We start from the raw sequence: 15,802 nt of genomic DNA, 5'->3' as shown, positions 1-15,802 counted from the left end.
AATAGTCGATTTTTGAGACAATTTTTTGTTGATTTTAATCGCCTAAAATAGACTCAACATTGACTGTATAAATTACTGGCCAAATCTCTCATTTACAAACATTCGATTTTGAAATCGATTTCAAAATCAAATGCGATGTGAGTCAATTTTTAAGAGTGTAAAAATGGTCAATTTGGAATGTGTGCATCAAAATCACCTGCAAAATCGGCAAACACTTCCTTATGTACTCCTATTGGGCAAAACATACCACATACACTGTAAGCCACAGAAACTCATTACAAAAAGGCTGGCACACAGCTAAGCAAATAGAAAAGGGAGTATTTTGGAGAGAGAGCAGGGAGGAGTGTTTATCACGAGAGTGGAGATTTGTTATGGGTGCTTAATACTGACAGTTTTTTTCTGCCAATTTCTGTATTGTTATTGTCATTTTGAAGTTTTATTTTGTGACTAGTCAAATTTTTTGATCTTTGTCAGTGTTTCTGTGTGTATGTCTGTGGATTGTATGTGTTTACATATTTTTAAGTGTAGTTTGTGTTTTATAGGCATCATAATTAAGTTCCTACAAATAGTATGGTGTCTAGAAGCTAAAATCGCCTGTTTTTTAATAGTCTATTTACTTGGGGATTTTTCAGTCGGTTTTGACATCGATTTTTAGTCAATTTTCAATCCAACTTTTTTTTTCCAATGAGACAATACTGTAGTGGTCTATAGTAAAGTGTTTGGTCAATGGTCGATTTTGTTTGAGATTTGGTTTTCTAGTCGATTTTATCTTTAGTAAATCCCCATTTGCAAATCAAATAGAAAATCATCTATAAATCCACTGAAAAGCCAAAAACGACCTTTAGTAAATATACCCCACGGTGCTCATTGATTTGGGCAAGTGTACAGGCCCAACGGGGTAATCTCGAGTGGGACCCATTGCCTGAGGACCCCACCACTTGCTCTAATGTCAGGTTCCAGGCTGTGGACTCAAATTATACATTGTTACTCTACTAAAGGATCAGTTGCATGGTCTCTAATGTCTGGTCAACCCTCTGTGGAGGCTGGCCTCATCCCCTGTGATAACTGACCACACCCCAAAGCATGGGCCCCTACTACAGGTTGAGTCTCCCATATCCAAATATTCCGAAATACGGAATATTCCTAGCATGACTGAGATAGTGAAACCTTTGCTTTTTGATGGTTCAATGTACACAAACTTTTTTAAAGGCACAAATTATTAAAAATAAAGTATAAAATTACCTGTAGACTGTGTGTATAAGGTGTATATGAAACAAATGAATTTCATGTATGTACACAAACTTTGTTTGAGCCACAAAATTATTGAAAACATAGTATAAAATTACCTGCAGACTGTGTGTGTAAGGTGTATATATTACATAAATACATACTGTGTTTAGATTTGAGTCCCATTCCCTAGATTTTTCATTATGGTATACAAATATTCCAAAATACGGAATATTCCGATATACAAAATACCCCTGGTCCCAAGGGGAGACCCAACCTGTACTGCATTCCCCTGGTGGCCCCTTCATGTTACAGTCTGGCACTTTTGGCTTGTCACTCTCATCTCTTTAGACACCTCTCACCATTTTATCTGCAGTTTTTAAATTAAAACAACAGATAGAGTTAATTATTCATTTGAGGTTACGCTGCATGACTTAAGATGGGTATACATTTGTCACAGACTGTTGATCCTAATGAGTATGATATAATGTGACCATAATCAAATTCTGCCCCTAATTTTTTAACATGCTTCCTCCCAGCAAGGAGAGATGCAGTTGGCTTGGTCTGTTATAGCAGATATGCTTCCCTGCAGCAGGGTGGTGGCCCGTTGCCACCCTTTGCAATAGGTTCCACAGGAGTCTTAATTAGAGGCTTCTGATGTTTAACCATGCTTCTAAATGGAACCCAGCCTTCTTATATACCATGTTATATCATACACCATTAGGATTAGGGTGACTAAGTATTTTATTTTGTTAATGTTTTTCATTTATAATACTTGTATAAGCTAATCATCATTCATTTAAATCGTGTATGTCAACTAAGCAGACATATAGTACAAATATTAGATCATTTACATTCATTAAGAAAAATCTGCAAAATAATTTGCATATATGTACCTGCTTAATTGAGACTCAAGGTTTAAATGAACGGTGATTAGAATAGTGTATTGAAAACAAAAAAATAAAATTTTATATATATATATATATATTTTTTTTTTTTCTATGTATAGTCTCCATAATCCAAATGGATATGATGTAACGCAGTCATAATCCAATTCTGCACCTGATGTTTGAATGGTGTTTTGATTACACATAAATATGGCAATTGGTGAGCTGTCAAGTGATGATGACCATTGGCTAAGCTATTTATGGCGAACCAACAATGGTCTGCAGTACTCGATGACCACTACTGCTGGGGGGCATGGAGGGCAGCATGCATATCAAAATAGTTTGTCGGACTTAATGGCTGTCTATGGGTGGGGTAAAGCTCTGTGGTAATGGAAAAAAAAACCTTTGGGTTCTACTCTTCCATCAATAGCAGAGAACCATTAGTCTCTGCCATCGATGGCAAAAACATCAACCATCGGTAGCTAACAAAGAATGTTTCAGAACTATTGTTGGTCAATGGCCATACTTAGGACCTTATTCAGAGGCGGCCGTACGGTCTACAACCGCACAGCCGCCTCGATGTTTGGCCAGTGCACATGCGCACGAGGGAGCCGGCTCCCTTGTGCGTATGCGTGAGACCCGCTACGACCGACGGCGCTGGTCGTAGCGGATCTCTTTCCAAAGGGGGTGAGCTGTCGATGTTGATTGACAGCTCGCCCCGTTTGGAAGGCGGGCCGGGGGTGTGGCAGCCCAAATGGAGGCGTTCCCATGGGAACGCCTACCGTTTGGGGGAGGCCCCACTGACATCACTAGTGATGTCAGTGGAGAGCTTCCGGCTCTGTCAGAGCCGGAAGCTCTCCGGGGCTTACGACAAGTGAGACCCTACCCTAGGGTCTCGTCGTAAGCCCCGATGGTCGCGATGGTCTCTGACCATCGCGACCATCACCCGAGCGGTCGTTAGAGCTGTGGGTGTAAACCCACAGCCTAACCACAGCAACAGAGGCGGGCGGTCAGGATGCAAGTGGCCACCCAGTTTCTGAGCGACCGCTTGCATCCTCCGACCGCCTCTGAATGAGGTCCTTAGTTACACATCTGGTCATGCTTCTTTCCAGCATTAGCAAGGAGAGATATAGCTAATTGTGCCTATAACAGCAAATATGCTGTCTTCAGCAGGATGTGGGCCTGTGAAAAAAAATGCGATTGGGATCCCATAGGTCTTGCTATCAGATTAAAGAACCAGTTATATTACATTGAAATCTCTAACATTAGATGTCCATTAATCTGATAAACAAGCCTTAATCAAGGGCTTATATTACTTTATATTACTGTATTATCTTTTATATGTACAGCAAACTACACAGTGCTGCACACTGAAGGGATTATGACATAAGCAAATTACATACAATGACATGAAGCAAAGGTGAATCTGGCCCTGCCCCAAAGAGTTTACGGTATAAGAAGTTTGGGGAACATCTGATACATAATGAAGGGAATTCTTGATTTTATTATTATTTATAACAATGGTAGCAGATGGATATGAAAGCGTGTAGTTATATTGTTATTATAATGCAGTAGCTTTATCCTTTGTGAGTATCTTATCTGTGCTGCTACCGATGGTGCGACATAGGTGACATGATAAGGGACAATAAATGAACCAGTCCTTTAAGAAACCCTAAAATAGTCATAACTGTCTTCTGCAGTTATAATAACTGTGTCTCCATCCTCTCCTGATTGTGGGATACAGAGCTAGGATTCATGTATCTCATGAGCAGCAACAACTGCAGTCACCAAAGAAGCAGCTGCCTTTACATAAATTTACTTATGTTATATAAAGATGGCAGGTATGGCCCAGAGCTGATCTAAGCTACAGCCATCTCTAGTTGCAGCCTGCATGCATTGTGATGTCACAATGCAGGTCACAGTCCTATATAAAGGATGCCTAGCTACTGGCAGCCACTTTGTGGTGATGTTTTGACCTACATTGATACACTATGATTAGTTCCTGCTTTATTTAGCAACTTTGGATAACAATGACAGATAAGGAATGGAATTACATCTTCCAATAAGGTCCTAAACATCAACATCTTCAGAAAAATAATCTAAATAACATTTAAGGGGCGGTGCAGAGGCCGGGTCGGGTGTCGTTCCCAGAAACGGGGGTATTTCCACCCCATTTTCCGGGAGTGGCAAGCCCAGGATCTGCGTTTATCAATGCAGTATCCTGTGCTCACAAACCGGCCAGGCTGAGTAAGTTGAGGCTTACAGAGCTTATACACATCCTGTTGCATTTGCATTATTGCAAGAACGCAATTGCAAAGCTGCCTGCGTGCAGCTTTGCAATTGCGTTCTGCTGAATCACCCCCGATGACTTATTCACTTGCACTTATTTGAATTCCTTTACTGTTGTAATTTCAACTACTGCAGAGGTTCCCATACTCCACCATTACAATCCACGTTTTAAGGATATCCATGCTTGAGTACAGTTGACTTAATTAGTGCCTCAGTCAATTTGGTTTAACCATCTGGATACAAGCATGAATATATCCTGGGCTTTCCCAACATTGTATGGAAATATCAATAGGTAATAATTTGCATCAATGTCCCAAAATGTCATCATTCTAAATACCTTCGTTGAAAGTAGTTTTGTCAGATACAATTCCTTTACTTTAAACTTTTGTTTGCCTTTATTTTCCATGTTTCGTAGATCCCCACTATCTTCAGATTCCAGTAATTCCTAAGAAAAAAAAATCAATAAATATTTATATAATATAAATAGTCATACAGACCGTCTACTATATAGCTCTAGATCAAACTTTTTGAACAAGTAACTTGAACATCTCTCTCTTGGTTTTGGTATCAAACGATATGCATTCATGACCTTTTGTGCGTGCACTATTGTAGAATTATTCATACTTCATTCTACACTATGTAGACAAAAGTGATTGGACACCCCCATGTTAGCGAAATGCATATCATGCATACCATTGTACACAAGTTCCAAATGGCCACTAAGACGAACACTTAGTAGGAAGGCCCATGTACTTACAGTTCTACAGAAACAAATGTTTTTCTCAGGATGACAATGCCATCTGTCACGTTTCCAGGGCAACGCTGGACTGGTATACAGAAAATTCTGTAACCTGGACGGACTGGCCAACTCAGAGTCCAGATCTTAACCCCTTGAGAACCTCTGTGATGAATTGGAGCAACGAGTGCGTTCTAGGCCAACTTCAGTGTCACAGTTGGTCATTGTAGTTAAGGCAAAATATACCACCTGCTGTTGTACAGGAACTTGTGGACAGATTACCAAGAAGGGTGTCTGCAGTAATCACTGCAAAGTATGGATGTCAATAAACTCTCGTTGATCTATTTGCTGTCAGTGTCCAATCACTTTTGTCTACATAGTGTATTATAATTGAGACTGCCCTCAATGCAACATTCATAGAACCATAAGACCAGACTGTCCATCCCATGGCCTACAGAGCAGTAGAAACTCCAACTGTAACTTTTTTTTTACCTGAGAGCCAGAAGTGGTTTAAGAGAGGAGGGGGCTCGAGTGAGGACTCCGTGCGGGCCCCCTCCCCTCTGCAGTGTACTGGGCATGTGAAGGTGTCCAGTAACATGGTGTCCGAACCATGTTCCTGGTGTCTAATCTTCTACGAATGCCCAAATCTCAGTGAAAATGGCCATAGAGCCAATTTCCTGGTGGCTGGTGCTTCTGCTGCAGCGTCAAAATGGGACTATGGAGAGGTAAGTATTAAACATGGATGCAGGATGTGAGGTGTGGTCCCCCTGACCCCAGGGGCCCATGTGCACTTACACCCTGCCCTCATTATAGATACGCCAATGCTGAGAGCCAAGGTGGGAACATGCATCCTGACAGAAATAAAATAACGTCACATCTATATATACCTACTCTCACTGCTGGGGCACTCTAATACTATAAACCATTTTTAAATGCATATATTCATTTATATGCAAAGCTGTATTTATTTGTCTCAGGGAACTACCAATGGTGCAGCAGATGCACTGCAGTGGGGCCCCTGAGGAAAGTACTAAAGCTGAGTACACATTACAAGATGTGTACCCAGCATGATATCGCTGGTGACAGGACCCTTCATGTGGCAAGTGCATACACACTTGCCGATGCCGGGTCCGTAGCGACATCCCCCATATACCCTGCAGCAGGGCCGTTGAGGGATGTCACTAACAACCTACGGGAGTGTGCATATCATGGGTACACACTAGACGATGCACCCATGGGCGTAACTACCATAGGTGCAAGGGGTGCAGCTGCTATGGGGCCCAGAGCTTAGGGGGGCCCATCTTCCTCGTTAAAGTTACATGAGTTATATACATTTTCACCATTGGTTGGTATATAGGGGCCATTACAAACTTTTTGCTGTGGGCCTTCAAAAACCTAGTTACGGCCCTGAATGCACCTTATATGGCGCTCCGATCCACGGACAACATATCATCTATTGTGTACCCAGCATCAGAAGCCAACAGTTGCCTAGACCAGCTATGAGTTTTCCTCTGGTATGCTGCCCGATTATTTTGACCAATGTCAGATGAATGGCCCAGTGCTGGGAGCAGGGTGCGCCCCACCGCCTGAGCGACCTGCCCCTTAACTTAGGGATGCCGGGCTGACCTTGTGTGTGTGCAGCCCCATCAGTCTGCCATCTAAGCCTGATAAGGGAGTCCTGCCACCTATTAGCGCCGATGATCACTGCTGCGTAATTCACAGATAGCTCTATTTCACAGATGGCTGTCTGTGAATTAGAGGTTGCTCACAGCCAAGGTAACTGGTGCCGCCAGAGCCTGTTTGACCAAGTGCCAAGCTGAGAAAAGCACAGGGGGCCCTCTCTCATACAGAGCAGGGGCAGCTGTGTTCCCGTACCAGATCAATGTACACCCCCCCATTCTACGTAGTGCACAGGAATGTGTGCTTGTACCTCTGTCACCCACTGCCTCACCCTGTCACCCACTGCCTCTCCTTGTTACCCTCTACCTCTCCCAGTCACCCTCTACCTCTCCCAGTCACCCACTGCCGTGTGGCATATTAGGAACTTGGGGTACAGTGGAGAAGGGAGGCCCAAAGCATATTTTTGCACCTGGGCCCACCACTCACAGGTTCTGCCACTGATTCGTCTGGACATCATCATCAGTGTGCACTTGCACCAGCCTTATACTAGGTGTTAACATAATTTTCCAGGTCTGCATGGGACCCATGTGCATGAATATACCCTCACTTAACTTTGCCCCTTTACAACCTAGTTCCATCTCTTTGGCTGTAAGCAACAGCGGCTTCTGACCTCTTACCTGATGGGGCCCGCCGTTGCTGTTGGTCTGGCCGGCAGGTCCCGGTGTTTGCGCAATGATCTAGCAGGCACTTAGACCGGCGCATGAGTGGCGATGGCATGGGTATATAATACTTGCTTCAGGGGACTGCATTGACTGCAGCTCTGAGAAGCTGTGTAGGGCTGCCCAAAAAGCAGAGTAGCAGCTTCCACTGGACGCTGCTCTTTGCTAATCACAGCCCGGTCTGGCAGTCCCTGGGGGAGGAGACACCTCTCCTAGGGCTGCCTGTCCTGTGTGTGACTGGCAGGTGGTGCGCCATCTTCAGTCACAGTGTAGCCAGTGCAGTCATGGACTGCAAATGGCTCACTGAAAATTGGCGGATTTTACTGGGGGGCTGCAGCCCCGAAGCCCCTAGGTAAAATCCGCCGCTATCTGTAAGTGTAGATAAAGTTGTATGCATTTACTGTACATTTGCAGTGAGAATTTATGCAAGATAAGCTCTACAAATGTTTGTATATTTGACTTTGCATCAGCGGCTTAATATTTTATTACATAGATATTCATCCATCTATAAATGCACTTTCCTGTACAATATGTGCCTAGATAGTAGAAGATGCCTCCAAATTATCTAGTGTTATTAACTGATGCCTAATTGCTGGCACCTCTGAGTATGTGTAAACGTAAAGATGTTTTGTGCATGAAAAAAAGACTACAGTATGCAAACGGAATCAGTATGAATGACCACCGGACCTATGGCCTGCGGTTCAAATCCCAACGGCGGCAGACCGAAAGCAGTAAAAATCCCGACAGGGGATTTAGGTAAGCATAACTGATCCTACTCCCCTCACTAACCCTAACCCTCCTTTAGCAATGTCTAACCCTAACCTCCCACTCTAGTGCCTAACCCTAACCCTCCTCCATAGTGCCTAAACCTAACCCCCATGTCCCCGCAGCCTAAACCTAAGTCTCCCGGGGGGGTGCCAAACCCTAACCTCCCCCTGGGGATGCCTAACCTTAACTCCCCTTCACCTAGCCTAACCCTAACCCTAACTCTCCCAGGGGGTGACTAACCCCAAGTCCCCCCCCCCAGGAGCCCCTAACCTAACCCTTCCCCCCCGCCTTTTTCCGCGCTTGCCGCCCAGCTTACCTTCATTCGGTATGCCAGGTGTCCGCTGCCGGCGTAGGTATAATGACAGACGTCGGGATTTGGGTGCCTGTCATTAGTGCCCTGTCAGGATTTGACAGTCGGGAAGCCGTCAGTCGGCATTTCGGCTGTCGGCTTCCTGACTGCATCCCATGGCAACACCCTCTAAATCAGGGCTGGGCAAAATACAGCCCACAGACCATATATCGTATAGTGCGTACTTGCCTACTTTTGAAAAAGCATTTCACCTATGAGCGCGGTGGTAAAGTGGGTACTACTACATCTGAGAGGCGTGTCATAATATTTACTCCCATCCAAATGTAAACGAGCACCAAAGCAGTTAGTAAGATCTACATGTTGATGAAAACACACTGATACTTTTCAGGGCTTGCTGATGTATTGTGTTTTACAATGGGTTCCATATAATTGGCCAAGAGGAACTTTAGGTGCAATCAGGAAGATTACTAAACTCTTCAGGAAATCAGGGAGATTGCTACTATTTCAGGGAGTCTCCCTAACAATCAGGGAGAGTTGGCAAGTATGGTCTGGCCAGGCATTTCAGTACAGACCGGCACGTGGTGGCCGACAGGCATGGGGAGCTGCACACTGCCTTGGTACCATTGTGTGGCAACACCCATTAAGTTTAGAATAACAGCATTTTGCTGAGAAGTGTGCAGTGCACATGCTCTACCTCCCAGCATCTTCTATCCATCTCTCCTGTCTATCATGGCTGCTCGAGTCACTAACTCTACACTACAAAGCCAGCCAAGCCAGCAGCACAGCAACAGCTCCTAATCTAGGTAGAGGAAGGTTTAATATACAAAAAACAGAGTAGTAAACAATAATGATAACAGGTTCTACCTGCTCCCAGCTGCTGGACAACTACTGATAATTAAATAAAAAAATATTCTAAGAACTTTTAGATAATTATAAGAAATACACACGTGCGGTTGGGGGGTGTATTATTTTATATTACACATATTAAAATATTCTGGAGCACTGTAAAGTGAACTTGCATAAGAGTTTATTTGGCCCTTGTGTATGCCCCCCTCATCTTCAATTCACTGATCAGCACTCATTATATTGCCAATCATATTACAGCGATCTTGGGGTAACTTTGTGATGCAGATTCCGAATATGACATTGGTTTTGCTAGATTGGCTGTAATTTTTTTAACTGCCTGCTGGTTGTGTGGCCAATGACATATACGGAGGGGGAATATTCTAGAATGATCACAGAGTAAGCAACTAGAATATTTGCATGTCTCATGTCTTCTAGAATATTCCTACAGATTCCCATATGCATGCATTATGGCTAAGTTCCCTATTACTTGAGTGCATCCATTATCTCAAGAACTAGAGCCAATTTTAAAAAAACTACTTTCATTTTGAAATTAGCAACCACAAAATACCCTAAATTCGTTCAAATATCCGTGGCTGTGTTATGATAGCAACAAGAACAGGCAGATCCAAAGCAGAAGAAATGTCACAATCAATTTACACTTTTGGATTTCAGTTTAGACTTGGAGCATCATGCCTGGCTTTCTCTTTTGTTGGCACCGCACGGATGATGCACAAGATGCGTCCAGCACTCCCCATAATTAGGAGTGAAATTTTGTCCCCCAATCCTTACACCTAATGTGGCCCTCAACAGTTTACCTAAACTTGTGTTGTGGACCCCAGATTCATTAATTGTCCACTGCTATAAATTTTGAGTTGGGATCTCAAAATATTATAGCGGATTTAAATATCCCTTTATGCAACACAAAATATTTCTTATATTACATCTACTTACCAAATGGATATACTCATTGGTATATTCAGTACCTGCGAAACAAATACACATTTTGTATTAGGTATTACACAGATGCAACATTCAGGTAAATATTTTAGGCAGTTCAACTTGCATAAGTTTATCCCCTTACTGTTTTCATGTCACATTGCTAAAGACAATTCTGTGTTAGATGATACATTGCAGAAGCAGCGAATTTCTACTATGGGTAGAACCTGTTATTAGACAATTAGTACTTTCTGATTTTATACGGTGGGACATTTTTGTTGAGAAGATGTTATAATGTAGATCCTGAAAATCAACAAGATTTTCCAAAGGGCACAACAGAATAAACACTCAAGGGCAAAATTTACTAAATGGAGGTTTCTAAACCCTTGTGGTTTGGCAGTAGTTTGGTGGCAGTTTTGTTATCCGCAGATCTCCGAAGGGCAAAACTGCCATCAAGCCAGACTTTAGAATAGAATCTAACAGAATTGAACATCAAACCAAAATTAATGTTTTTATCAAGCAGGGGTTTTGAGAACCACTTTAAAACCAACGCCAAACCCGCCCAAACAAAAGACCTGCCTATGATCTGTTCAGGCTTTGTTCCATTTAACTGGCTAATATTTGTTACAAGAATGTCTCTAAAATTGTGCTTTATCTTTAAATTATCAAATAATGTAAATAATAGCTATTTAAAACTGATTCAGTTTTCACACACCAATTGAAAAACCCCAGGAATCTTAATTGAATGTCCTCTAAAACACAGTGGTTTCAATAGAAACCACTGTCAAATAGCGCACACCATGGCGGATTGTCATTTAGAAACTGCCAGGGATGGACGGGGGTTTCAGTTTAGACATCAAAGCCGACCTTTAGTAAATACTGTCAGTTTGACATTAAAACCGCCATCAATTGACAGTGGTTTCAGGCGGTTTCTAAATGGCACCAAAACATCCACTTAGTAAATTTATGGGCCAAATGTAATAGGGTGAGAGTTTACAAAATATTAGAGTAAACTCTCACATTTTTAAACTCTGCCAATGTAATAAAGTCACAGAAAATGCAAACTTACATGTTTTTCAGACTCAAAAAACTCTCAAGATTTAAACTGTCATCCAGGTGTTTCCTTTATTGAAAATACAACTCGATCAAAGTATTTGTGTGACTTTTACTGCTAAACTCTCACATTTTCTAAACTCTCACCCGATTACATTTGGCGCACAGTTAGACTGTCAGGCCCCGGTGCTCCTTATATAAAAAATAAAAAATATATAATATATCCACTGACGCAAAGGGCGGCGCCAGTGTCTGGTGTGGGGGGGGGGGGGTTGGGGCTGGCAAGTGTGATCGCTCCCCCCGGCACATCATGCAGGGAAAGAGGACTGACTGCAGCAGCCTTTCTCCCTAGCCCAGCACACAGCGTGACAGCAGCATGTGTGCTGGGCTGGAAAGAGCAGTCAGTCCTCTCTCTCCCTGCATTAGGGGTGGGGCTGCAGGATGCAGGCCCCCAATGGGCCCCTCCAACAGGCCTGGGCCCAGGTAAAGAGTACTCGTCCCCCCCTTTCCTCCTCCCGGCACCCCTGCATCAAACGATGAGGGATATTTATAAAAACTTGCAGAGAGAGGGACGTGGCTTCCTGAGGTGGATTTGGAGATCACTTTCACCCCCATCTCCTGCCCCTCAGATCTCTGCCTACCCTCGGAGCTGACCTTGGCTGATCCCCGTTACTACTGGCGTCACATCTCCCGGTCGGGGTCTACTGCTGTGCAGAGGCCAGAAGCCGTGGTTTCAATTTGCGTCTCCCCCGTGCTGCGGACTTTGCCCTCCTGGCTGACTCCCGCTACCACCGGTGTCACATCTCCTGGTCGGGGCCTACCGCTGTGTGGAAGCCAGAAGCCGCGGTTTCCATTTGCGGCTCCTCTGTGCCACGGACTACGCCCTCCTGTTGCCGTCCGCTTTTGGAAGGTGAGCGCTGGGGACAAGACACTATTGTCCCTGCTGATTTGGGTGCTCGTGCTTAGCAGGGTGGACGGCGTTGGTGCCAAATATCGGATCCCTGGACCCACGGGCGCAGCCTCCCACCATCTCTGCTGCTGCTTGGAGAGACAGGTAAGGTGTATCTCTGCTCTACTTGCCCTCAGCTTTCCCTCCTTACCTTCCAGGAGTATTACATTGCCTCATAGGTGGTTTAACAATGTGTTTAACAGCGCTGTGGATGTTTGACAAGCTACAGTGATCTGGTCTACAGTGAGGAGACTTGCTTTCTGCACTATTATCATTATACTACCTGACTTTCTACAGAGCAGCGAGTAAACACTCTATGTTATGTCTGCACTCTATTGATATTTCACCTCAGGCTTATTATTTGTGACTGTCCTTTAACATTTGAGTAACTGGAGCGCCACCTGATGGTTGACTGATGTAATTCCGGATTACTCACTGAGTTTTTGGCCCTTTGCTATTTGAATTTGCCTCCTATTTCACTCATTAACCTAGAAGTTTCGGGGATGTCAAGTTTCTCTTCCAGTAAGCCTTGTCAAGGTCTGATCCTGTATCGTCTGTCTACCCTGGTTCACTATAGAAGAGCATCCTTTTCTGTCTGTGACTCCTGTACTCGGTACTTGAACATTCACCTGTGAACTCCCTGATGCTGGCCTAGCTGCTTGTTTGGGGGGGAAGGTGGCACCAGCGTCCCTGGTGGCTTTGCGCTCTATTCGTATAACTACTCACAGATACCTATATTTACTCCCTCCTGCCCTGGTGTTTGCCTCCTTGTTACCGTCTGCTCCATGGTAAAAGGCAAGCAGAGCTCCCAAAGGACCGAGAGGAAATCCCAAAGGCAAGACTCTGCTCATCACATGGATACCTCGTCATCCTCTATCATGCGACAGTTTCTACTGCCGCAAGGGTCAGCACAGGTAGCGGATATCTCAGCTCCCTCCACACCTAGTTTCTCCCAGGCTTCTGACTCCCCTCCCCGGATGGAGGAACAGTTTCCGGACCCTGCTACAGATTCGGCAGGGATTTCTCAGATTCTGCACATGCTTCGATTCATGCCAACGAAGCAGGATTTCAAACAATTGGAAAGCCGACTTTGTGACACTGTCCGTTCAGAGATTGCTTCTATTCAATCTGAGGTGTCTCTTCTTGGCACTAGGGTGATCTCCCTGGAGGAATTTACTTCGGATTCTGCTGCTGCCCATAATGCTTTTCATGCGGTTGTCCTCCATCAGGCTGTCGAATTTCAACAACTACATGATCGTTTGGACGATTTGGACAACCGTGGAAGACGGAATAATTTGCGGATTGGGGGGGTTTCGGAGGATATCCAGCCTCAAGGAATTATTGATTTCCTCACTGAAGTTTTTAACGGACTTCTGAATCAAGATCTCAACGCTCATATTAAATTTGATAGGGCTCATCGTGCCTTATGACCTAGAGGCGCTCCCTCAGACCGCCCCAGAGATATCATATGCCGCATTATTTGTCCCAGAAAGAGGACATTCTTTGAACAGTCCGCCAGAGAGATGTTATTGTTGTGGATGATGAGCATATTCAGATCTTCCAGGATTTGTCCTGGTCGACCCTGCAGAAGCGCAGAGCTCTACAGCCTTTAACTTCGGAACTTCACAAGTTGGGGATCAAGTACAGGTGGGGCTTTCCCTTTAGCCTCCAAGTCTCACACAACGGCAAAGTCCACACCTTTAAGGACTCGGCTGATTTTGCCTCATTTTGTACACAACTTGGTCTGCCATTGATTTCCCTGCCGGACTGGCAAGAGCCACTGCAGCGTTCCATACTGCAGGAACTTTCTCATCCCAATAATGATTGACAGATTGTACAACGCAATCCGAAGCCTCCCAGGGCCCCAAATTTAATTGGATCTCCTGCTCAGCCATGATAGATCTCCAATGGGCAAGCTTGCAGGTCTCTCCTCTCACTAGAGTTTATTGAACATTGTATATTGGCTTTGGGGATGATAATCTGTTTTTTCTTTTTATGATTGCTGCATCTCATTATCAGGCTATTGAAGGTGCTGATGGCGAGATGCTATTCCTATTCAAAGATGCCTTCATTTTGTATGTTATTTGCCTGTTTCATTCAATGTCTATTTCCTAGGCGAGTCCAGTTTTAATATCCTACAAGTTATTAGGTTGTGTGCTTAGAGTGTATTTGATATTTTTCGCTTACCTTGCTAGATTTATATCGAGGGATGCTGTGGTTGCTGACCCCCAGTGACCCCCTCACTGCCTATTTTACCTAGTCTCGGTTGTACTTCTCACGACTGAGCGCCCAAGTGGCGGTATATACTACTTGTTTTTTTACTTGTTTGATTTATTTTTTTTTTGCTGTGCTCCCCGGGATCCTGATTTTTCTTTTCTTTATCATGATCTTAGTTTATTTTATTGCATAACTATCTGTTTACATATACTGTGTATATTGTCTGTTGTCTATATTCCCTTCCCTTTGTACTTCCCTTTTGTGTTTTTCCCTCACCTAGCTCATCTATTGCCAGTTAATGCGCGAGTGCAGACTATTAAAATAGTCTCTCTCAATGCCAAGGGACTCAATATTCCAGAGAAGCATGCTAGGGCCCTCCAAGCAGGAGCGGTGTTTGTTCAGGAAACACACTTTAAATTAGGAGCAGCCCGAGATTTTCAGATCGTAACTACCCCACTGTCTTTTTAAGTAACAATAGCAGTTCTAAATCTCTGGGAGTAGCTATATTGTTCTCAAAAACGCTCCCTTTTCAAGATTTTTCACACTCTGTATTGATGGAGGGTAGAGTGCTTATGGTGAGATGCTCATTGTATGGCCAATCGTACTCTTTTATTAATGTTTGCGCTCCTAACCAGAACCAGCCGATATTCTTTGCTAAGATTCTCGACCAGATGGAACTTTTGTTGTCTGGTATCCCGATCGTTGGTGGGGACCTGAATTGTTCCATCCAACCTGAACTTGACATCTCGGGTCCCTCCACTAGACACCACAAAGCAACACAGACAGGTACGACGTATCTTGCATGACCACCAGCTGATGGACTCCTGGAGGCGCCAGCAACCGGGCGATAGAGAATACACGTTTTACTCGCAGCCACATAACATCTACTCAAGAATTGTTTACCCTTTTTTTACCTCACAGGTTTCTATACCTTCTTCAGCATTCTGACATTGGGCTCACCACGTGGCCTGACCACTCCGATATCTAAGGGAAATTGCTGCTAACCTTTCACCCCTCTGTTAAGCAGTGCTTTTGGCGCTTAAATGAGCAGATTCCGACTGAGCCTCATTGCAGGACTCAGTTGGAGTTGGCAATACATGAATATTTCTCTACTAACGAAACTCAGGAGGACTCCAGTGTCATGGTTTGGGAGGCCCACAAATGTGTCATCTGGGGCAAATTGATCCATCTGGCATCAATGCTGAAGAGGAAAAAATTAAAACAAAAAATAGCCCTTTTACAGAA

General features: G+C 44.0%; 1 protein-coding gene across 1 annotated transcript in view; it reads right to left on the bottom strand.

Annotated features, from left to right (window-relative positions):
• Positions 1–15,802, bottom strand: part of PLXNC1 (plexin C1) — a 171,610-nt gene that overhangs the window by 16,122 nt on the left and 139,686 nt on the right. The window contains exons 25-26 of the mRNA XM_088454572.1: positions 10,354–10,385; positions 4,741–4,848 (exon numbers count right to left, since the gene is read on the bottom strand). Of these exons, the coding sequence (XP_088310698.1) occupies positions 4,741–4,848; positions 10,354–10,385 (140 nt within the window). The remainder of the gene's footprint in view (positions 1–4,740; positions 4,849–10,353; positions 10,386–15,802) is intronic.

The sequence above is a fragment of the Taudactylus pleione genome, unplaced genomic scaffold, assembly GCF_031769625.1.
Source record: "Taudactylus pleione unplaced genomic scaffold, aTauple2 ptg000040l, whole genome shotgun sequence".
NCBI classification, from domain to species: Eukaryota; Metazoa; Chordata; class Amphibia; order Anura; family Myobatrachidae; genus Taudactylus; species Taudactylus pleione.
This window is presented reverse-complemented; position numbering and strand designations above follow the sequence as displayed.